The 24,988-nt window shown below is 41.6% G+C and overlaps 1 protein-coding gene across 1 annotated transcript in view; it reads left to right on the top strand.

The window, feature by feature from the left end:
- The window catches only part of LOC127532599 (kinesin-like protein KIF1C), a 44,288-nt gene extending 26,150 nt beyond the window's left edge, over positions 1-18,138 (top strand). Inside the window, 15 exon segments of the mRNA XM_051944560.1 lie at positions 9-88; positions 1,512-1,587; positions 5,132-5,211; positions 5,396-5,490; positions 9,004-9,087; positions 9,724-9,904; positions 10,086-10,158; positions 11,579-11,677; positions 11,776-11,937; positions 13,470-13,763; positions 14,194-14,283; positions 14,366-14,588; positions 14,867-14,914; positions 14,917-15,416; positions 15,419-18,138. Coding sequence (XP_051800520.1) covers positions 9-88; positions 1,512-1,587; positions 5,132-5,211; positions 5,396-5,490; positions 9,004-9,087; positions 9,724-9,904; positions 10,086-10,158; positions 11,579-11,677; positions 11,776-11,937; positions 13,470-13,763; positions 14,194-14,283; positions 14,366-14,588; positions 14,867-14,914; positions 14,917-15,416; positions 15,419-15,691 — 2,358 coding nt within the window. The 3' untranslated portion in view covers positions 15,692-18,138.
- Positions 18,139-24,988: the final 6,850 nt, after the last annotated feature.

Genomic DNA, 24,988 nt, shown 5'->3' with positions numbered 1-24,988 from the left:
TGTCGCAGGAAACTGAGAAAATAATCGCAGAATTAAACGAGACGTGGGAGGAGAAGCTCAGAAAGACTGAATCTATCCGTCTGGAGAGGTAACTCTCTGACTTTGGTGTTTTATTTCTGTTTCCATGGGTGGTTGTTGTGTTTGTATTAAATGTGTCCAAAATAATGATGATTTATCTAGAAATTCTTAAAATGGCCTAAAATGACTCAAAAGTGTCCCAAATGATTGAAATCTGTCTAAATTTGACCCTAAATATGTCCAAAATGACTGATTTGCCTAGAAAGTCTCAAATTTGCCTAAAATGTATTTAAACAATTCCAGTGACTCTAAATTGGTCCAAAATGGTATGAAAATGTCTTAAATGATTCAAACCTGTCCAAACTGACCCAATATTTGTCCACAGTGACTATACTTTGTTCATATCTGCCTAAAATGTCTTAAAACAGCGACTCCAGTGACTCTGAGTTGGTCCAAAATGTCTTGAAACTGTCCAGAATTCATCCAAAATGGCGAAAACTTGTCCCAAGTGAGTTGAAACTTGAGCAAATTGACCCTAAATGTGTCCAAAATGACTACCAATTGTTCAGAAAGTCTCAAAATTGCCTGAAATGTCTTTAAATAATGACTCCAGTACCTCAAAATTGATCAAAAATAGCTTGAACATGTCCAGAATTACTCATAATTTATCCAAAATGTCTAAAACCTTGTCCTAACGGAGTCTAAACTTGTTGAAATTGACTCTAAACGTATCCAGAATGACTATAGATTGTTCAGAAAGTCCATAAAATTGTGTCCAAAATTATTAGGATTTGTCTAGAAAGTCTCAAATATGACTGACATGTCTTTAAACGACGACTCCAGTGAATCTAAATTGGTTAAAAATGTCTTGAAAGTGTCCTAAACTATTCAAATTTGTCCAAATTAACTTAATACTTGACTTGAAACATGTTCAAAATTGCTCACAGTGTGTCCAAGGTAACTGTATTTTGTTCAAATTTGCCTGAAACATCTTGAAACAATGACTCCAGTGACTCTGATTTGGTCCAAAATTACTTGAAATTGTCCAGAATTACTCAAAATTCATCCAAAATGGCTAAAATGTTGTCCAAAGTGAGTTGAAATTTGTGGAAGTTGACTCTAAATGTGTCCAAAATGACTACAAATTGTTGAGAAAGTCTCCAAATTGCCTAAAATATCTTTGATTGACTTCACTAACTCTAAATTTGTCATAAAAGTTTTGAAGTTTCCCCAAACTCTTTGATTTCAAACCGACCTGAGGTGCTTCTGAAATCACAAACTGTACGTTATCGGAAGTTAAAGCTAATGTGGTTTTTATAGCGTCGTGTTGTCATCATGAGAAGACCCAGAGATTCCTCGGCCGAGGAATCTCTGGGTCTTCTCGTGACGACAACAAAGACTCGTTGGATGAGTAGAGAGATTTACAAACACAGAAAAAGTGATTATGAAGCGGTGAGACACCTAGTGGATGATTTCTGTGTGTTTCCTCCCAGAGAGGCCCTGCTGGCTGAGATGGGCGTCTCCATAAAGGAAGACGGAGGAACTCTGGGCGTCTTCTCTCCTAAAGGGGTGAGTTTACTGCCTCTGTCGTCACTTCCTGTTTCCTGTTTCTGTATCTATCGTGTGGAATTCATCCTGAAAACACTCTGCTCTTTTAAAAGTCTGAAAACACTTTGTGGTGTTCTTTAGGCTGTGTTCCAAGTTATTATGTATATGTAGAATTTTTTTTCATATTTCCTATATTGTCATTAAAAATGACCGTCGGTACAATTTTTTTTATCCTCAACTGTTACATTTTAATCAGGATTTTATTAAACTAAACTTCAGATGATGACGACAGTATTTTTTTTTTTTAAATAACTCAAAATACAGCGTTCCAAATTATTATGCACAACAGAGTTTCAGAGCATTCAACAGGTTATAAAGAATTGAAAATGGAAATCTGTAATATTTTCTACATTGGGAGATGTTTTTTTTCTCAAGATAAATGCTCTTTCAATCAGAAACATCTTTACAGGTCGAGTTACACGTTATCATAGGAGCCCTTCTTGGATGTCACCTTCACAACTCTCCCCTCCATTGAGCTTGAGAGTCCATATGGAGCTTCTGCCTGGATTTCGTTTGCATTTTGTCATTTTAAACTCATTTCAACTTATTTTTGGGGGAGTTTTCTATTTAAAAACAGTCTCAGGGAGCTAACATTGACAAATCATTTCTCCTCCTCCTTGCCAAAATCGACCCACTTGTGATAGACATCAACAACAAGCTTTACAGTCTTAAATAGTCCATCTGTCTGACTTTACATAGAAGTCCTTTTAGTTCTATTTTTTTGTCCTAAATTGACTCAAATTGACCAGAATTGCCTCCCAGAGCAGCTGTTTTCAGGTATACTGGCACCCATCCTGATAGGTCTTCCTCTTAAGGTCTCTACACAATGAGTGACTTTCAGCTGTCCCAGATGAAAGATACCAACAGTGAGAGAATGATGGCGATATCTTTGGTCTGGGCTCTAAATCAGTGGTCCTACGTCACACTGTGATACAGGTTCAAGGACGGCCGTCGTCATGGTGACCAAAGACAAGCTGCCGTAAAATTCTGACTGTCAGAAATTTAGGGTGCGACCTTCATCAAATAACTAACCAATAGAAATGCAGTATGAAATGACATGCTGATCAATAAACCCAGATAGATGATTTGACAAAATGCATCCAAACAAGTATGTGGGATTTAAACAGAAAACACAGCATGGTAGCCTTTTGGACATGTCCTCCTGCTTGGACCACAACCGGACAGAAAAGGATGAAGCGTGGAAGGATATAGCAGCTCCCTGGTTAGCAACCTAGCATTAGCGGCTACTAAACACACAGACACTGCTGTAAATAGTGGCCACATGACTTAGTTTATATTATTACATAAATGAAAATTAAATCCGTTCATGTTTGGCTAGTTTCCCTGTGATTGTAGGGTTCATGTTTGGCTAGTTTCTCTCTGATTGTACAGTTTATGTTTGGCTAGTTTCCCTGTGATTGTAGGGTTCATGTTTGGCTAGTTTCTCTCTGATTGTACAGTTTATGTTTGGCTAGTTTCCCTGTGATTGTAGGGTTCATGTGTGGCTAGTTTCCCTGTGATTGTAGGGTTCATGTGTGGCTAGTTTTCCTGTGATTGTAGGGTTCATGTTTGGCTAGTTTCCCTGTGATTGTGGGGTTCATGTTTGACTAGTTTCCCTGTGAATATAGGGTTCATGTTTGGCTAGTTTCTCTGTGATTGTAGGGCTCATGTTTGGCTAGTTTCCCTGTGATTGTAGGGTTCATGTTTGACTAGTTTCCCTGTGAATATAGGGTTCATGTTTGACTAGTTTCCCTGTGAATATAGGGTCCATGTTTGGCTAGTTTCCCTGTGATTGTAGAGTTCATGTTTGGCTAGTTTCCCTGTGATTGTAGGGTTCATGTTTGGCTAGTTTCCCTGTGAATGTAGGGTTCATGTTTGGCTAGTTTCTCTGTGAATGTAGGGTTCATGTTTGGCTAGTTTCCCTGTGAATGTAGGGTTCATGTTTGGCTAGTTTCTCTGTGAATGTAGGGTTCATGTTTGGCTAGTTTCTCTGTGAATGTAGGGTTCATGTTTGGCTAGTTTCTCTGTGAATGTAGGGTTCATGTTTGGCTAGTTTCTCTGTGAATATAGGGTCCATGTTTGGCTAGTTTCTCTGTGAATGTAGGGTTCATGTTTGGCTAGTTTCCCTGTGAATGTAGGGTTCATGTTTGGCTAGTTTCTCTGTGAATGTAGGGTTCATGTTTGGCTAGTTTCTCTGTGAATGTAGGGTTCATGTTTGGCTAGTTTCTCTGTGAATGTAGGGTTCATGTTTGGCTAGTTTCCCTGTGATTGTAGAGTTCATGTTTGGCTAGTTTCTCTGTGAATGTAGGGTTCATGTTTGGCTAGTTTCCCTGTGAATGTAGGGTTCATGTTTGGCTAGTTTCTCTGTGATTGTCGGGTTCATGTTTGGCTAGTTTCCCTGTGATTGTAGGGTTCATGTTTGGCTAGTTTCCCTGTAAATGTAGGGTTCATGTTTGGCTAGTTTCTCTGTGAATGTAGGGTTCATGTTTGGCTAGTTTCTCTGTGAATGTAGGGTTCATGTTTGGCTAGTTTCTCTGTGATTGTAGGAGCTCCGTTTATGCTTCGGTTGTTTATTTTTCATGGTTGAACGGCACACGCTGATGACGTTATATTCTTCGTTCACGTCGACTCACGTACATCGTAGGTTGAGATTCAGCTGCGTTTTCATCATGCATCTGCACAGAGCAAACTTCACGTTGTGCCCAAAGATTATTAGAATCATGTTGTTCAGCATAGCAAAACTGTGGACTTAGAAGAACGCATAGTGTGTGGAGAGACCTTTAAGGAAGCTCCATAGGTTCTCAGTAGGGTTGAAGTCAGGGGGTGATGGTGACCACACCATGATTTTCTCATGTTTCTCATACCAGCTTACTCCCCATTATTCCGGCCTAAAACATCACTCTACCACCTCCCTGCTGACGACGCAGCCTTGTTGGGACATGATTGCCATCCAACAGACATCCAGAGCTCCATCCAGTGTAGCACGGCATTCAGCAGTGAACAGGGCTGGTCTTTATGTATTTCTCAGCCCACTGTTCATCCTTGTGAGCATTGATTAGGGGTGGTGAAAATACAGCTTTAAGCACAACTGCAAACCTCTGAAGGATCACACATGTATCTTTTCACAGTCAGGTGATCTCTCTTACGTGGTAGTGAAATTTCCAATGTTTTCGTACCTTTTGCAAGGCGTTGCAATGTTTCATGCTTTTCATCTGAAACCCGTGACTTGCTTGATAATGTGGAACGTCCTCCTTCAGTGGTTTACCTTTAATTAGACTCACCTGCCGAATTAATGATCAAACCTGTCTTTTAAACAGACAGCAAAACGTTTCATTGGAAACCACAAACCAAATGTTTATTTAACTGAAATCCTTCGTGCATAATCATTTGGAACACAGTTTTCATTGCAGAACGGCTCGTAAAGACGGAAAACTGGTTTTTAAGTGTGTTTAAGCTCCTCCAGTGATGAAGAAATGAATCATTTGAAGTCCTCGTGTGTTTGCAGACACCTCATCTAGTCAACCTGAATGAAGACCCTCTGATGTCCGAGTGTCTCCTCTACTACATCAAGGAGGGATTCACCAGGTGAGTCGTCCACATGAGTTTACCTTCATCTGACGCTGGTCTTCTCTTCCTGAGACGGTCAGAGCAGCTCCAACATTCAGGAGTTTGATTGAAAATCATGTCCTCTTTCTACTACTTCTTTTTCTTCTTCTTCTTCTTCTCCTATTATTATTATTGTTATTAAAATCTGTCCTGTGTGTCTCAGGGTTGGACAGCAGGACGTGGACATCAAGCTGTCGGGTCACTTCATAAAGGAGATCCACTGTGTGTTCGTCAGTGAGACCAATGATCAGGGAGAAGGTGAGACGTCTGTCTGTTTCAGATTTTCGTCCTTCTTTGAACTCAGATGTTCTTTAAGGACTGAGCAGAGTGAGAGTGGCTGAGAGTCTGAGCTCCTAATAAATAAACACAATAACACAATAAAGGTCTGCAGAAATTCAGTTCTGTGATGTTTTCCTCAGAAGTTATGAAGCGTTAACTCTCCGAACTCCAAGCAGTTTATGGGTTTTTGTGGGTTTTTTTGTCTAAAATGATGATAAAGTCTCAAAGTTGCCTAAAGCGGCTTGAAATGACAACTTAAGTGACTCTAGATTTGTCAAAAATGATTCCAAACTCTTGCAAAATGACACGAAACTCGTCAACAATGACAAAAATCGTGTTCTGAAACATGTTCAGATTGACTCAGAATTCTCCAAAATGTCTAAAAAAAACTTGTAGACTTTCCAAAATGATTTACAGTTCATCCAAAATGATAGTAAATGTGTCCATAGGTATTGATATTTGTCCAAAACGTTATAAATATCACAAATTTTAGTTATCCAAATTGACTAAAACCTGTCTAAAACATAACGTTGCTCAAAATATACCAAAAATATATTTAAAACAAAAATCACTGAAACCTGTCTGAAATGACTTTAAAGTTGTCTGAAATTACTAGAAACCGGTCTGAAATTATTTAAAATTTCCCCACCATGTCTCAGAATGTCTCCAGATTGACTCAAACTTGCTCTGTGTTCAAAGTGATGTAAACTTTGACTAAAATTCCATAAAACTTGTCCAAAACATCCCAAAATTTCTACACGACGACTCCAATTTGTACAAAGTGACTGAAAATTGTAGACAAGCATCCCCACAATGGCTATGATTTGGTTAAAAAGTCACAAATTTGCATAAAAGGTTTTTAAACAATGGCTTCAGTGACTCTAAATGGGTCCAAAATGTCTTGAAACTGTCCAAAATGACTCATAATTTATCCAAAATGGCTAAAAACTTGTCTCAGGTGAGTTAAAACTTGGCAAAATGGATGCTAAATCTGTCTAAAATGACTATGATTTGTCTGGAAAGTCTGAAATATGCCTTAAATGTCTTTAAACAATGACTCCAGTGACTCAGAATTGGTCCAGATGATTCAAACTCATCCAAAACACTCAGAATCAACACAAAAGACCAATTTTTTTTTTTCCAAAATTATGAAAACCCTGCTCCAGCTTTTTCAAAGCCTGGGCAAATTGACTCGATATTTGTCTAAAATGACTTGAAACTCTGTAAAATTACTCAAAATTTATCCAAAATGGCCAAAAACGTGCCCCAACTCAGTTCAGACTTGTCAAAATTGACCCTAAATTTGTCCAAAATGACTACAAAACATTCAGAAATCCTCAAAATTGCCTAAAATATCTTTAAACAACGACTCCAATGACTCTAAATTGGTCAAAAATGGCTCGAAAGTGTCCAAAATAAGTCAAATTCGGCCAAATTGGCTCGACATTTGTCCAGAATGACTTGAAACATGTCCAAAATTGCTCATGTGTCCAAAGTTACTATTTTGTTCAAATTGGCCTAAAACGTCTTTAAACAGTGACTGCAGTGACTCTAACTTGGTTCAAAATGACTTGAAACTGTCAAGAATTTCTCAGAATTTACCCAAAATGGCTGAAAATCTTGTCCCAACTGAGCTGAAACTCGTGGAAATTGACTCTAAATGTCTCCAAAATGACTGCAAATTGTTCAGAAAGTCCATAAAATTGCCTAAAATCTCTTGAAACAACGTCTCCAGTGACTCTAAATTGGTCCAAAATGTCTTGAAATTTTCCAGAACTCATTTCTTAACCATCCCAAATTTAAGCTGATATTTTGTTATTTTTCAGCACATTTTACAGTTTCAGTCTGATAAAAGTTGTCTTGTTTCAGTGATATTATTGTTTTGGGGTTCGGAGGGTTAAACAGATGTTCAAACAGCTGCTTTGTGTGGGTGTGTCCAGTGAGTGACTCTTTCTTCTTCTTCTCTCTGTAAAAGCTGCCAGGAAATCTGTCAGGTATCGTTCAACAGTCACTGCTACTAGTTGCCATGGTGACGTCACCCGCTCATTCATGTTTCCTGTGCCCCTCGCCCCGCCCCAACATCCTCTCTACTGTGTGTCTGACTGTAAATTCACCCATCGTGTGTGGTTGTCCACGTCAGACCAGGCAGCCTGGAGGCCTCATCTCACCACAAATCAAGACCTTGGTCACCACAAACCTGTCCAAAAGGACTCCAAACCTGTCCAAAGGGACTCCGAACCTGTCCAAAAGGACTCCAAACCTGTCCAAAGGGACTCCAAACCTGTCCAAAGGGACTCCGAACCTGTCCAAAGGGACTCCGAACCTGTCCAAAGGGACTCCGAACCTGTCCAAAGGGACTCCGAACCTGTCCAAAAGGACTCCGAACCTGTCCAAAAGGACTCCAATCCTGTCCAAAGGGACTCCAAACCTGTCCAAAAGGACTCCAAACCTGTCCAAAAGGACTCCGAACCTGTCCAAAAGGACTCCAAACCTGTCCAAAGGGACTCCGAACCTGTCCAAAGGGACTCCGAACCTGTCCAAAGGGACTCCAATCCTGTCCAAAGGGACTCCGAACCTGTCCAAAGGGACTCTGAACCTGTCCAAAGGGACTCCAATGACGCCAAGTTGGACCAAAATGACTCCAATTAAAGTCTATATGACGGAGCCAAAATGAGTCTGAATGTGTCCAAAATTACCAATAATAACTCAAAGCAACTTCAAACTTGTGCTAAGCTCTCAACATTTGGACACAACACCAACTTGTCCAAAGTGACTAAAAATAGTCGAGAAGCATGTCCAGATTTTTTTAAAATGTGTCACAAATTACTTGAAACTTGTTCAAAACATCTAAAAAAAAATGTGTCCACAATGACTCAAAATGAGTCCAAAATGGCTAAAACGACGTTCACGAGTCAAAATGTGTCCTAAACTTTGTCCAACTTGTCTCAAACTTCCCATAACTATGGGAAGAAGTTACATTCCCGTAACTTTAAACCTCTAAAATGACTAAAACTTGTCCAAAATGATTCAAACTTGTCCAGAATTATTATAAATTTGTGCAAAATAATTTAAAGCTTGAAACTTGTCCTAAATGTCACAAAACCAAAACTTGTCTGACATGCCTCAAAAGGTCCCTAACTCAACTCCAAAACACCCTGTCCAAAAGACTTGAAACTTGTCCAAAATAATACAAAATGGTCCAAAAATCATTTTAAACTTGTCCAAAATGACTCAAAATGTATGAAAATACATTACAACCTGTCCAAAATAACTAGAGACTTGTCTGAAATGTCTCAGGAGGTCTCTAAATTGACTCAACTGTCCAGAATGACTTTAAATGTGTCCAGAGACTCTACAAATGTGTCCAGAACTCCTTAGACGTTGTCAGACGCTCCAGCAGGTCCTGATCTCCAGATGAGGCCTCCATATGTTTGGTGTCCTTCAGGTGTTTGGTCCAGATGTTGAAGTTGTTTGCCGCTCGTCTCTCTGCAGTGGTCGTCACTCTGGAGCCGCTGGTCGGAGCAGAAACCTACGTCAACGGGAAGCAGATCAGTGAAGCCGTGGTTCTGAAACAAGGTTCGTTAACTGATTATTATATTCAGGACTAAAGAACCATTAAATCAGGGTCAGTTGGGAGTCTCTCTGGGTTGTTCCTCTCTCTTGTTGGCAATGTTTCATGTCTGTTGATGTTTGTTTTGATTAGTTTTGCGTGTCTTTTCTTTTGTTTTGCATCTGTTTGTGTTTATTTTTTTCTATCTTTTTCACCAATTTTAATATCTTTTTCATCATTTTGTGTGTCTCTGGTTATGCCATGTCTCTACAATTATTTGATTTCTCTTTGCAATCGTTTTGCGTCTTTGTGAATAATCTACATTTTATTCTGGTGTTTTTCTTTGTTCTGCATCTGTTTGTGGCATTTTTGCATCTTTGTTTAGTCAGTTTTAAGGTCTTTCTCATCATTTTGTATCTTTTTTTACTTGCGTTTGTCTGTTTTTGGTCTTTTTGGGGGTCTTTTCAGTAGTTTTCTGTCAGTTGTGATCTCTTTCTCACCATTTTTGGGTTTCTTTGATGATATTTTGTGTCTTTTTATTCTTTTGTGTCTTTCTCTGTTTTATTAGTCTTTGTGTTTGAGTTACTTTGTGTGTTGTTGTGATTTGTTTTGTGTCCGTTGGCGTTTACTTGTGTTCATTTCGGCTTCCTGTCCGTTGCCAGGTAACCGCATAGTGATGGGGAAGAACCACGTGTTCCGGTTCAACCACCCGGAGCAGGCCAGGCTGGAGAGGGAGCGCAGCGTCACGGCCGACCAGCAGGGGGAGCCAGAGGACTGGAACTACGCCCAGAGGGAGCTGCTGGAGAAACAAGGCATCGACATCAAGCTGGAGATGGAGAAGAGGTGGGAAAAAAATACGTATTTACATGTTGACTGGGGGAAGAAAAACAGTACAACTCTGTGTATTATTTAATGGTAGTTGGTTCTTTCACCTGGGTTTTGCCGTATTTGAAATCTCAAAAATAATATATTTCTTGATGAAACAGACTCTTATTTACTTGATGTATGTGTGTTGTTGCTGCAGATTACAGGATATGGAGACTCAGTACCGTAAAGAGAAGGAGGAGGCCGACCTGCTGCTGGAGCAACACCGACTGGTACGAATAAATCAGCATGTTCATATAAAACCAAGCAAATCTGGACAAAGTTCCCCTCAGAACCTCCTCAGAACATCTGGCTCTTCATCTCCAGAGTTCTACCTTCATACTGTAAATATTTCCAGTTCCAGTTCCTTGGAGTCTATAGAGGAGAACGTCCCCTGTTCAGAATGCTAGAGCAGGCATCACCAGATGGCGGACCTCCGTCCAGATCCGGACTGAGTGATGGTTCTGTCTTTGGCCATTGATGAGTCTACAGATGTTACTGATAATGCCCAGCTTTCAGTGTGTGCCAGATTTTTCACAAAAGTAGTCTCACCAATGAAGACCTACATATCTGCATGGGAATGGTACTGACTCCATTCCAACCAAGACAGAAAATGCTGGTAGAGCAGTCACATGCACATTTCTCTCATTAAGAAAAGAATGAAGCAGTAGAAGAAGAAAAAGGTGGTGTTTAAAGCTCTGTTTGCATTTTTTACCTAAACGAGACACTTTTTATTTATTGTCTTCTGAAGATGTTGACCTTTTACACTTAAAGTGCAGACCTTCGTTTTTTTAGGCTGGGACCTCTTTAATTTAAGAAAAAAGAGCTATAAGACACAAACTGGACTTTGGTTTGGACCTTTTACTTGGAGGAAATTTTAATAGCTGGATGTCAGTGACGTTTAATTGAATACCCCAGCTACTCTAGAACTTTCGCTAATTGCCGGTAGGTCTATTCTAGAACTTTCTCCAGTTGCCGGTAGGTCTATTCTAGAACTTTCTCCAGTTGCCGGTAGGTCTACTCTAGAACTTTCTCCAGTTGTCGGAAGGTCTACTCTAGAACTTTCTCCAGTTGTTGGTAAGTCTACTCTAGAACTTTCTCCAGTTGTCGGTAGGTCTACTCTAGAACTTTCTCCAGTTGTCGGTAGGTCTACTCTAGAATTTTCTCCAGTTGTCGGTAGGTCTACTCTAGAACTTTCTCCAGTTGTTGGTAGGTCTACTCTAGAACTTTCTCCAGTTGTCGGTAGAGCTACTCTAGAACTTTCTCCAGTTGTCGGTAGGTCTACTCTAGAACTTTCTCCAGTTGTCGGTAGGTCTACTCTAGAACTTTCTCCAGTTGTCGGTAGGGCTGCTCTAGAACTTTCTCCAGTTGTCGGTAGGTCTACTCTAGAACTTTCTACAGCTGTTGTCAGATCTACTCTAGAACTTTCTACATTTGTCGGTAGGTCTACTCTAGAACTTTCTACATTTGTCGGTAGGTCTACTCTAGAACTTTCTCCAGGGGACGTTCTCCTTTCCTGCTTCCAGTCTTTAAGTTTAGTCTCACTTAGAACATTCCAGGTCCTTGAATTCCATAGAGGTAGATCCACATTTCAGTATGCAGACAGGACCTAGAACTAGACTCTATAGAACCTCTAACTCTGACTATCTTCAGTATGCAGACAGCGACAGCGGCGACGACTCCGACAAGAGATCATGTGAAGAGAGCTGGAGGCTGATCTCCTCCCTGAGAGAGAAACTACCTGCAAACAAGGTACACCTGGACTCCTGTCTGTCCGTCTGTCCTTGGATGGACTGATGGTCCATGATTAAACTGTTCTATGAGCTCTGTCTCTGTGTGTTGTGTTCCAGGTGCAGACCATAGTGAAGCGATGTGGTCTACCCAGCAGCGGGAAGAGGAGGGAACCTCTCCGAGTCTACCAGATCCCCCAGAGGAGGAGGATCAGCAAAGACCCCAAACGGGTCACCATGGACGATCTCCGGATGCAGGCCGTCAAGGAGATCTGCTACGAGGTCTCGCATTTACACAACGTCCCCCTTTATCTGTCTGGTTTTAACCCTCTGAACCCCAAAACCTGTAATAAATAAGATATTTTCTTCAGAAAAAAATCAGCCAGAAACAATGGAAACATTAAGAATCCAACGGTCCTTGAATGTATCATCAGTGACTTCCTGTTCTGTTGAGAAACTCAAACAAATCTAAGCTTAAAACCATGAAAATTCATTAAAAAAAATCTCTATTAGCCATAAATAAATGGTTCTAACCAGATTCTGTACAAAAAAACCAAAACAGGTTGAACTGCAGGCAGTGAGAGGAAAACCAAAGCTAATGGATGAATAAGTAAATGCAGCAGAGCCAGAGAACAGAGGAGCAGGTTGTTGGAGATACATCCAGCCTGATGGAACATCTTTCTACAGATAATGAGCAGAGTAGAGAGGAAACTAGCAAATCTGACACAAAACGTCAAAAACAAAACAGTCGAAATCAAAAACAGAACAAGGGAAAGTTTAAAAACTGTCCCAGAAAGGCCAAAAAATTGACATAAGCGAGATGGAAAACAACAAGAACAAGACACACATGGTACTTTTCCACCAGCGCCTACTTGGCTCAACTCTGTTTGTGAGGTTTTCCATCAGGGTGTAGTACCTGGTATCAGGTACTATTTTCCAAGCGAGCTGAGTGGAGCCGATAATGTGACGTCTACAGAGTAAAGGAAACTGATTGGACAGGGAGTGATGACACACGAGAGTGACTCATTCACAAAAACCAGTGGGTGTTTCATGACTTTAAGAAACTTTTACATTATTTATCCCACTGGTGGTAAACTCACTTTAAACAAACAAGTGTATTTTGAAAGTAACGTTGTTGTCTCCTGTATGCAGACAATAAGCTAGCTAGATAGCCATCAATGCTAACTGCATGGTCGGGCCGCCATTCTGCCACAACTCCACCCACAATGAGGTGGTACTCAACAATAATGGAAAACACCTAAACAGTGGAATCGAGTAGATACTGGTGGAACAGCTTCTAAAACGACTACGAAGAGACAAAACTGAACAACAGACAGATAAAACTGCAGCAATGAGACAGGCACAGTGAGGAAAAATGAACCTACAGCAGTGTTTCTTACACAGCATGACACAACCTGAGCTTTCTCAATATCCAGTATGCAAGTATAGACTCCTGAGAACGGGAGAACGCATCGTTAATGTGCATTTGGAACACCGGCGTACTTGATGACCGCGCCATCTGGTCTCTGATTACATTTACCAGGGGTGACACAAACCCAGCCCACGGGGGACGAAAGATATTTGTCCTAAAAAGTGGGTCCTGACAGAAAAAATTGAGAACCACTGAACTACCGTGAGGAAAAATTAGACAGGAGTAAAGAGAGAGATAAAAACAACCTAGTTAGAATTCAGAGGGTTAGCTATTCGTTTAAGTTGACTTTGACATTTTCCTTCTGCTGTCGTAAATAAACCGGACATAAAGTAAGAAATTAACATAAGCTCAGAGTCTGACCTGCCCTGTGGCGCCCCCTCAGGTGGCTCTGGGAGACTTCCGTCACTCCCGGCAGGAGATCGAAGCGCTGTCCATCGTCAAGATGAAGGAGCTCTGCCGGATGTACGCCAAGAAGGACGGCAGCGAGAGGGACAGCTGGAGGGCCGTGGCCCAGGACGTGTGCGACACGGTTGGCATCGGAGAGGAGAGGAGCCCCCCGGCCGAGGACGGAGGAGGTGGAGGAGGTGGTGGGGGAGGAGAGACGGGGGAGGCAGGGGAGAAAGGAAAGGTGTACGACCTGAAGGCTCACATCGACAAGCTGACCGACATCCTGGAGGTGAGTTCATCCGCTAACACCACACAGCTAGCAGCTAGGAGGCTACACAAACACCACACAGCTAGCAGCTAGGAGGCTACACAAACACCACACAGCTAGGAAGCTATGCGACAAGATTGAATTAGAAAAACGAGACACAAAATGACAGTAATTAGACAAAATTACGCAGACGAGACAAAATTATGCCGAAGAGACACAAAATTACTCAAAGGAGACACAAAATGACAAAAACGAGACACAAAATTACGCAATCAAGACACAAAATTAAAAGTTAAATGAGATTTAAAAATGAGATTTGGAATTTAAACTGTTGGTTCGTCTTAGCATGCTATCATTAGCCTTATTTTGAATTGAATTTCCTTTCGGGGATTAATAAAGTTGTTGTATTGTCCTCATTGTATTAGCATGCTAACATGAGCTGTGTCTACAGGAGGTGAAGCTGCAGAACAACATGAAGGACGAGGAGATCAAAGCTCTAAGGGACCGGATGATCAAGATGGAGAGCATCATACCCGTCCAGGTATGTCCTCTCCTCACCTCACGCTCCGTCAGCTGATCTCCGTCATCCCAGTAACTCCTCTTTGACCCCCTCTCTTCTCCAGGACGACGATGTGAATGGCGAAGGAGGCGGGTGTCCCCAGACGGAAGGGGGTGGAGCCAATGACGGCCAGCCGGAGACCCGAGTCCAGCGGCTGATGGACGAGGACCCGGCGTTCAGGAGAGGGCGCCTCCGCTGGCTAAAGCAGGAACAGCAACGCATCCTGAACCTGCAGCAGCAGAACATCACCAAGAAGCTCCGAGGACAGAACCAGAACCAGAACCAAGGTGAGAACTGGCCAATGGCACCAGCGGTTAGCTGTAAATAACCTTCTTCTGAGTAAATGTACACTGTTTAAAACTAACAGCAGTTTCAAGCTAACAAAGACTGTTATTAAAGCTAACAACAACAGTTTAAAGCTAACGAAGGCTGTTTTAAAAGCTAACAGCAGTTTAAAGCTAAGGAAGGCTGTTTTTAAAGCTAACGAAGGCTGTTCAAAGCTAACGAAGGCAGTTTTAAGCCAACGAAGGTTCTAAAGTTCTGGTTCTGGTCCCACCTCCTGCAGGTCAGAACTCCCCCGTTGTCCCGGTCCACCTCCCCGGTACTGGACGCTTCATCCCCCCCAGGAGTGCAAGCTCAAGTTCCCCTTCAAGAGTAACCCCGCCCACCGGTTGTCATGGGGACCAGCCAGCGCCGCGCTGCAGGCCCTAGGTCTGGGGGAGGGGGGCGACGGTGAGCCGAGGGAGGACGTGGGGGAGGGAGAGCCCTTCCCTTCCACGCCTCCCCCACAGGGTCCCGCCCTCCTGCCCCTCCCCTTCCCAGCCCCACCCCCTCGCATGCGCACCCCCAGTCCCCACCGCACCTGGCAGCAGCGTAACCAGGGCAACCAGGGCGGCTTCGGCTACCATCACCAGGGCAACAACCACAACCACCAGCGCCGCTACCGCCGCAACTCCCTGGACAACACTGCTCACGGTAGCTATGACAACGACCAGCAGCATGGCAGCGGGGGCAACAACGGTCACCAGGGGCGACCCAGACAGAGGAGGGGGGCGTCGCCCGGGCCAGGGGGGGAAAGAGGAGGGAGGGGAGGAGGAGGAGGAGGAGGAGGAGGAGGAGGGGTAGGGACAGAGACGGAGGTTTCCATTATAATCAACGCCAGCACCATCAGTACCACCACCACCCCTACTACAACCCCCACAATGCACCATTCCAGCCAGGACCTCATCCCAACTACCACAGCCTGCCGCGCTCTGGGGCCCCACCCCTTCCTGCTGACATGCTGCTGGGGGCGGGGCCGCCGCCGGGTGGGTGGGGCTTCACGCCACCGAGAATGAGACGGCAGTTCAGCGCACCGGACCTCAAACAGAACAAGGACACGCCCATCTGATGCATGGAGGCGTCTGATTGGCCGCGGGGACACAGGACGATCCTGATGCTGTAGCGACGAGAGCGTGTGTGTGTGTGTGTGTGTGTGTGTGTGTGTGTGTGTGTGTGTGTGTGTGTGTGTGTGTGTGTGTGTGTGTGTGTGTGTGTGTGTGTGTGTGTGTGTGTGTGTGTTTCAGCACTTTTACATTACTGTCACACACATCCTTCTGTCCTGCTGTGTGTGTTTTGTGTAGGTTGCTCCTAGCTTTTAGCACGAGTTAGCTGTTGCCATAGCGACACTGTTTTAGGAAATTTATATTTTTAATTTTGCGTCGTTTGTCTGAGGCTGTCGAACGGGATTTATTAGCACATTTTAGCTTCTCGTTGATATTCTGGTGTCAGATCGGTCTCTCTTTTTTGTGAGCATTAGCTTCTGTTAGCATGAAGGGTAAAGCATGTCGGTTAGCGTTCCAGTGGCTGGATGCTACGTTAACTTCAGGCTAGTCAGTTAGCATTCTGGATGCTACGTTAGCTTCAGGCTAGTCAGTTACCATTCTGGATGCTACATTAGCTTCAGGCTAGTCGGTTAGTGTTCTGGATGCTAAGTTAGCTTGAGGCTAGTCGGTTAGCATTCTGGATGCTACGTTAAGTTCAGGCTAGTTGGTTAGTGTTCTGGATGCTACTTTAGCTTCAGGCTAGTCAATTAGCTTGAGCAGGGAGCAAAGGAGGCAACTAGTTTAGCACAAGTGGAAGTGTTAGCTTAGCCAAGGCGGCGTTCATGTTGCATGGGAAACCCAGTTTGTACATTGACATGTTTAGTGGATGTGATACTCAGAAGATAATGGTTTTTGTTTTATTCTTGCGTTCACCACAAACAACAACACAGATGTGAGATGGTTGAAACCAAAACTGTGGAGGATGATAGAAACAAACCTGCTAACGCTGACGTGAAACATGGTTTTTATCTTGTATCCTGCAACAAACGTCGTGCCGGAAGTTTAGCGATTTATCTATCGACTGTCCCGTGTGACTTGAATGCTGCATCAAACCAAAGAGCGTCTCTGTGGCGCCCCCTACAGGAACACAGAGATATTAGCTGAAGAAGAAAAGGAGGTGATTGTGACGTTTCAGTTTTTAAAGAGCTGTGTGTATATTTGATGCTTTTATTTTTGAAGAAACGTAATGGCGGTGAGTTCACTGTCTCTGGCAATCGTGGGAAATGTGGGAAGTGACTTGTTTGTGTGAGGATGGTGACAGGTTGTGGTTTAGGAAGGACTTCTGGGAAATGTAGTGAGAGAAGAGACGCCTGAAATAAGCTTTGAAGTAGAACGAGACACTACGACACGTTTGATGTCGACTTCCTGCTGTGAGGATCTGACACTACTTTACGCCACGCTGCCTTCAGGGCGCCGCAGGAAGACGGGGATTCTGGACGCCGTTTTCCAGATGTTCTCCACAGATTCTCGGCTTCCTGCGGCACCCTGAATGCAGCGTCAGCCTGCCCTGAGTGACGATGCATTCACTGTCGTCTGAACCCCGCCCACTCAGAGCAAGGCATTGTGGGAGATGACGAATGGAGCGTCTGCGGGCTCCGTGACTTTAAGACTTTTATTTTGAAGGGAGAGCTCAACACGAGTCACCACGACAATATCAAAAACACAAGAGGTGATTGGCCCGAGAACCATGACGTCAGCCGAGTTTTAGTTCGCTCTGCTGTCTCCGGAATCGACCAATCACAGGACAATCCTGAAACCTGCTGCCACCACCGGGCTTGATGGGAAATGGAGTTCCCTCTTCGTTTATGGTTTTTATCTTTTTCTTTTTTTATTTCCAGCTTGGAAGGCCTCTGATTGGCTGTTTGTTTTACTTTCTCATGTATTCATTGGCTTCCTGTCTCTGAGTATTTTAACCCCGCCTACATGTTTGCTTTATGATGTCATCACGTCATCATCACTACTATTAATACAATTATTATGAAGTCGTTAATGTTTGGTTCTTCTGGAGGAGGTGTGTGTGTCTGTGTGTTAATGTGTTGTTATGTGTGTGTTTGTGTTACTTTTGACTCTTGTTTTCCTTCATGAAGCTGATTTTGTTGTTTTTTCTTCTAATCGTTTTTAGTTTTTATTTCTTTCGTTTGGAGGCTTGTGGAGGAGGAGGGGCCTGGGGGGGTCGTTGCCTCAGCAACCTGCAGTTTTCCCGCTGGCCCCGCCCACTCCCTCGCACCTCTGCTCCAATCGCAACCTCAGAATCTGTGACGTCACGACACGACGTCGCCTCCAGGCTCGGCAGACGTGAACATGATGACATCACGGTGTAGCCATCTTCCTATTGGCCCAGAGCTCCTCAGTTGCTTTTCTGTCTGTCGGGTTGTTTTTGTTTTTGTTGTTGTTGTTTTTGTTGTATCAGGAACCAATCTCAGGCTCTACCTGCAGACAACATGATGGCAATAAACTGTCAGTAAGAATCAAACCCAGACTCCTGTTTTACTGTGGTCCCTGAATGCCTCGAGCTTACTGATGTTCCCTGAACACCTCACCTGCCTCCAGAGCAACTACAATTTACAAATGTTCCCTAAATGCCTCACATGGCTCAGTAGATGCCACACTTTACAGATGTTCCCTAAACATCTCAAATGCATCAGTAGGCGCGACAATTTACCGATGTTTCCTAAAGGCATCACATGCATGGCAGATGGTGCTATTTACAGATGGTTTCTAAATGTCTCGCGTTCATCAGCAGACCACAGCTAAGTTCGCTAAGCAACTCACATGCATTAGGTCCTACACTTTACCGATGTTCCTTAAAGGTGTCGCGTTCATCGGAAGATGCTTCAATTTACCAATGTTCCTTAAATGCCTCCTGTGCAGGCTTTCCACAGTTAACTGATGGCCCCTAAACGTCTCACATTTATCAAATACGATAAAATTTAGTTGTTCCCTAAATGTATCATGTGATGCAGTGAATTATGCATTTTACAAATGTTCTTGAATGCCTCATGCATTAGATGCTAGAATTTACTGATGTTCCCTAAACACCTCACATGCATGGCAGATGCTGGTATTTACAGATGGGCCCTAAACATCTCGCATTCATCAACAGACCATAGTTTAGCGATGTTCCTTGAACACCACACGATGCAGCAAATTTTACATTTCACTTATGTTCCCTGAATGCCTCACACAGCTCGGTAGATGCTGCAATTTACAGATGTTCCTTAAACATCTCAAATGCATCAGTAGACATTGCAGTTTACCGATGTCCCCTAAATGCCTCGTGCAGATGATAATTTTTACCACTGTTGAAGATTTACTGTTCCCTAAACGCCTCACATGTCTGGAAAACGTTACCGTTTCCACATGTTCCCTGAAGCACATCATGGGCACAAGATGCTACAGTTTACTGATGTTTCCTAAACATCTCGTCCATCAGTAGGTTCTACAATTTACTACTGTTCCCTAAAGGCATCACATTCATTGGGAGACCCTACAAATTATTAATGTTCCTTAAACGACTCGCATGCAGGGTATCCAAAGTTTACAGATGGTCTCTAAACGTCTCACATTCGTCTACAGGCAAAGTTTAGCTGTGTTCCCTGAACACTTCACATGATGGGCAAATTATACATTTTGCTAATGTTCCGTGAATGCCCCACACAGCTTGATAGATGCTACACTTTACAGATGTTCACTAAATGCCTCACACGCATGGCAGACTCTACTATTTACATATAGTTCCTAAATGTCTCGCATTCATCGACAGACCATAGTTTTACTATGTTCCCTAAATGCCTCACACACCTGAAAACATTACAGTTTCCCCATGTTCCCTAAACGCGTCACACGCAATTAGGTGCCACACTTTACAGATGTTCCCTAAATGCGTCACATGCAGTGGATGCTCCTGTTTCCTAAAATTCAAAAATGCCTCACATTTGGGGAGACAGTATAATTTACTATTGTTCCTGAACGCCTCACACAGCTCTCCAGATGCTCTAAAGTCTAAAACTTTCCCGTCTGAACATCTGCAGCTTCTGTTGTGAATAAAAATCTTGGTAAAAAGCAGCTTCTTCTGGAGGGGACTTTAATATGACTTTAAATCATAAATTGGACACAACAAGCGTTCATAAAAATAAAACGTCCTTGTCTAGATTTGTAAAATTATCAGTGGAGGAAGTAGGATTGATCGATGTGTGGCCAACTTTTAATCCCTTTAAAAAAAGAGTATACTCACTATTCTGCTAGTCATAAAGTAGATTCATGAATCGACTATTTCTTTGTAAACTAATCAGATGGCCATAAAGTGGACGAATGCAAAACTGGATGTGTGGACGTGTCAGATCATAACGCTTTATATATGAAAATTAATCTATCCAGCAGGAAGAAACAGACCTTATGGAGGTTAAATGTTGGTATCTTGAACAGTGAAATAAAAGAAGAAATTAAACAATACATAGAACATCATGATAACGGGGAGGTGAAGCCTACAGTCACATGGGATGCTCTTAAAGCTGTGATTAGAGGAAAATTAAGATCTAAAACAGTGTGGATTAAAAATGAAAATGCAAACTGATGAGGAGTGTTCTGGAAAGCTCAAAGAACTGGAACTGCAATTCCTGAAAACAAAAACAACAAACTCATCAGCAGATTCTTGATACTAAAAGGTGTATTAATAACATATTAGAGGAGGAAATGGAAAAAAAAACATTTATTTTAGACAGAGGTATTAGGAAACGGGACCGAGATCTACAAAACTCTGAGCAAAAAGGTTCAGAAAACAACAAATGATAAATAGAATTCATCAAATTAAAGATCCATACACTGAGCTAGAAACCCATAAGCCAGAAGAAATCCAAAGTATCTTTAAAACGTTTTATAAAAACCTCTATACACAACACAAGAAACTTTCTTCAAACATTAGACCTTCCATCAATAGGAACAAACCAAAATGATCAATAACAGCTGAAATTATAAAAGATGAAATACTAAAAACTTCATGGTCAGAAGCAGTAATTTCAGTTAAACCAGGTCAAAATAAGGAGAGCTGTGCTAACTACAGACCCATTTCTGTGCTAAATATTGATGATAAAATGTAGACATCAATCATTTCCAAAAGGTTAAATACCTTTGTGTCAGAATGAAGTGATGAAGATCAGACAGGGTTTATGTGGGAAAGACAAACATGATAATATCAGGAAAAGTGTACATAAAACAGAGAGCACAGAGAGAGAAAAAAGCACAGTTCTACTGAGTAGAGATGCTGAAAAGGCGTTCCATTGAGTTCACTGGGACTTTCTAGATTTAGTTTGAGAAAAAATGGGCTTCAATAATAGATCAGTACAAATGATTCAAACACTATACAGCCGACCAACTGGCCGGATTAAAATCAATGGAAATGTTCCAGATAAAATGACTCTCCAAAGATCAACAAGACAAGGCTGTGGGCTTTCCCTACGCTCTGCTCAATCTGTATCCAAGCCCTGGCACAAGCAGTAAGACAAAATGAAGACATCAAAGGAGTTCTGATAAATGGAGCAGAACATAAGATTGCTCTCTTTGCAGATGATGTGACAGCATACCTGGAACAACCACATCAGTCTACCTACATTCATTAACTTATTGGAAACATTTGGATATTTGTCAGGATACAAAATAAATATGTCAAAAACTCACATTTTAAAATGTAACTATGGACCATCTGAAGACATTAAAAAATGTAGAACTTTAACTGGGAAATGAAGTCAATCTGATACTTAGGAATAGAAGTCACACAAAACTTTCAAGATTTAAATCATCAAAATTATTCAAGAAAGTAGATTAAATGACACAGAAAGACGGGCTGCTTTGCCCTTAGATTTAAGTTCCAGAATCGAGATCGTAAAAATGAACATTTTGCTGAGATTCCTGTTTTTATTCCAAGCCCTACCAGTAGAGGTCACTCCAACAGCACACTGTAAACCCGGATAAGTTCAGAATACTCCAAATGTTTGTGGAAACCGAGTACCTACAAATATTTAAGTTGGCAAACTAGTATTTTTGAGTCAATCGTTCAGTAAAGATTACAATCTGCTCAAACTTAAAAGTTTCCAATTTATTATTGTTGTATTTAAGTTAAGTGTAATTATAATTGTTGTAAGCTGTTAATAAACTTTTGATTGACTAAAAGTTAAACATGTTTTGTCCTTTCTTTGTCCATTTTAAGTTTATTGAACCTGATTATATTAACATATGTATCTGACTCCCAACTTAATTATTTTTGTTTACCTAAACTTGAATTATTAAAACTCCAAACTCAAAGACTACAATTTAGCAGAACATACGTTTCTTTTGAACAGCCTTGAATAAAAACACAAATCTTCAGCTGGTCAATTCTTTGTTTTATTTGTCAGTTTTTTAGAACATGTAAGCAAAACAGTGTGTTTTAAAACCCACAGCAACACAAACCATTGATGAATACGTCCATTTTTAATTGAACATATGAACTGTGGTTGTTTTCATAGTGAGACTGTGCAAATGTTTATCTCTGTACAACACCATAAGAAAGCTCACCACTGATTGGTTCAGTGCTTGATTTAGAACAGCCCAAGTTCTCCAACACATATTAGAATGTACATTTTTAACCAACACTGTAACGTCAAATAGAGATAAGACAAACATGATACTTAAGAAGTCATCATGTTTGAAACACTTTTCAGCATCAACACAACTGTGTTGTATCAAAAACAACGTAGTGCAGACATGTTTGATCAAACAATCCAACTGCTGTAAAAGGTTTTTTTTCCCTGATTTTAACAAGAAGTCATAAAAAGTTCAAAGCTGTAGTTCTCCTGTAGTTCAACAATGCCAACTCTGACTGGAGCAGGTCATTTTGTAGACCAAGCAGGGTTTTAGTGTCTTACCATCATCAAAGCCCATCACCACTCTTTGGATGAATGTAAACATAATGGTGAGTTTGCAGGGGTCGGCCAAATGCAGTGCATACATCAACCCAATCAGTGTAAATGCATCTGAGAATGTGGGATCCTCATCATCATCATGCTGCCTTCACCACAATGGAGGAGCTGTCCAGAGTGAAGGGGACCGTCATGATGAGGGCAACAGGAGTGATGTGATGTCCGGCTCGTCCCGCTCCTCAGCCTAAAATATGCATAAAATAAGGTTCACATATTTACTGAAAGGAACTAGATAAAGGATTTCTATTAAAGATCATCTTCAGCTATTGACTAAAATGTACAGTTCAGGATTTTCTGTTAAACTCAACAACTAGTACGCTACCAAAGGTACAATCCAGTTAAAAAGCTGCAAGAATTTATATTTTGCATTGTTGGATATTAAAAGTAGAGCTTCAAAATGCAAAAAGAAGAAATGGGAGTCAGACAAAAAATATTTGAGTAAACAATTTATTGCAAACAACTTTTGAACTGAAAGAGGATGTTCATCAAAAGTTTAAGACCACAGCCTTTAAAAGCCAAAATCTCTGCAAAAATGTGGATTCAGTGTCATTTTCTGTCAGGAATTTACACTGTCATGACCTCCGAATGGCCAAGACAAAGAAGCTTTCCCTCTTGGAAAGCAGGCGGATTGTTGAGCTGCATAAGCACGGCCTCTGTCAGTGCACCACTGCTGCTGAGGTTTGATGCAGGAAGACAGTCAGTTTAAACTTCTTCAAGATCCTGAGGGTTATGCAACAAAAAAGTCCAGTGGTATACTCAAAAACATTTCACCGGCTCTGATCCAGAGGATCTGATTGGATGTTACCCAAGACGATCATCAGCCCGATTTTAGATTTTTACTGGTGCAGTCTGCAAGCCAATAATCAGATGGTATCTGCCACAGAAGGCTGAAGAACAAAAAGGCCTCGACTCCTTCAACACCACAAAATTTCCCATTTGGAGTTTGAACCAGAGCCCCAAACATGGGAAACTGAAAGGGGAAGAAAGTTTTATTCTCTGATGAGAAAAAATGTGACCTTAATAGTCCCGATGGCGTCAAAGTTACTGTAATGAGCAGGAGATCCACCAGAGATGTTCTCTGCAGTACACCACCATGACCCTGGCTGCTTCTTCCTTCAATGGAGCTTCAGGCTGTGCAGAGATGTCAAACGGCAGCTGGATGAGTGGAGATGTTGCAGGGGGCATCCCTCTTGACCGAGGTACGACATTTTCACCTCCCACACGATACCAATATCACAGCCTCGAGCATTGGCCGATACTGACATCCATCTGATACAATATCAGCAGGAATCATACTTAGTTTTATTACTTATTTTGTAGTAATGACTGTAAGAAAGGCTTGATCAAGAGATTATCTAAACAGAATAGTAGTCAGCAATAGTTATGAGAAAAAATGACCCATTTGTGATTAACTAATGGATTAAATACATTTGAACCTTAAACAAAAGAATATACTACAATTAAATAAAATGAATAAAATAAATTAGACCCTGAAAAATGACCACAATAAATCCAATAAAACAAACATTTTTAAATTACAAAATGACCACTGTGAACCACAACTGAAATAAAAAAAAAGAAGAATGGACTGCTTTATCAGAGTGTAAAATCCAACATTTGTTTTTTTGCTGATATCGGGCTGACATCCTGTATCAGTACTGGATCAGGACTGAGGACCTTCATCTGCTGTGGTAATGACTGTGTTTGAACAGGACACTGGAGTTCACAATGCACACCTGGAAAAGGACTTTTTCCAGAGGAATAACATCACTCTTTGAACCACCCTGCGTGTTTCCCTGATCTTAAGTCCAACTGAGAACATTTGGGGATGGGGGGGGTGAGGGAAGTTTACAGAAATGGACATCAGTTCCAGACAGTGGATGTCCTCCATGGAGCAGGACTTCCACTAGCCTCCCACAAACACTGACATCACGTCACACTTTTAGGAGGTGATTAACAAGAACGGTGCAGCTACTCACTACTGAGGCATTTTTTAAACATTTTATTTCTATTTTAGGGGTTTGTTTTTTTAGCTTTGGTCTTAAACGTTTGATCAGTTGATGAACAGCCTGTTTCAGTTTAATGGTTGTTTGCTTACTCAAATGTTTTCTGTCCCACTCCCGTTTCTTCTTTTTACATTTTGAAGCTCTACTTAGAACATTCTTAAAAGTGCAAAATGTAAATTTTTTGCAATTTTTCAGCTGGTCTTAGAATGTTGATCAGGAGCGTATGAATGCTACCTTCAAAACTGCTTCCAGAGAACCTCATTAACTAACCGCTCTGAAACCTTTTTTTTTACATGGCTTATTAAAGGATACTTTGTAAAATCATTAAAAGAAGATGATCAATGACAATGTTAGGAGGATAACA

The sequence above is a fragment of the Acanthochromis polyacanthus genome, chromosome 24 (genome assembly GCF_021347895.1).
Source record: "Acanthochromis polyacanthus isolate Apoly-LR-REF ecotype Palm Island chromosome 24, KAUST_Apoly_ChrSc, whole genome shotgun sequence".
NCBI classification, from domain to species: Eukaryota; Metazoa; Chordata; class Actinopteri; family Pomacentridae; genus Acanthochromis; species Acanthochromis polyacanthus.
The sequence above is the reverse complement of the archived record's forward strand: the minus strand, read 5'-3'. Positions and strand labels throughout refer to the sequence as shown.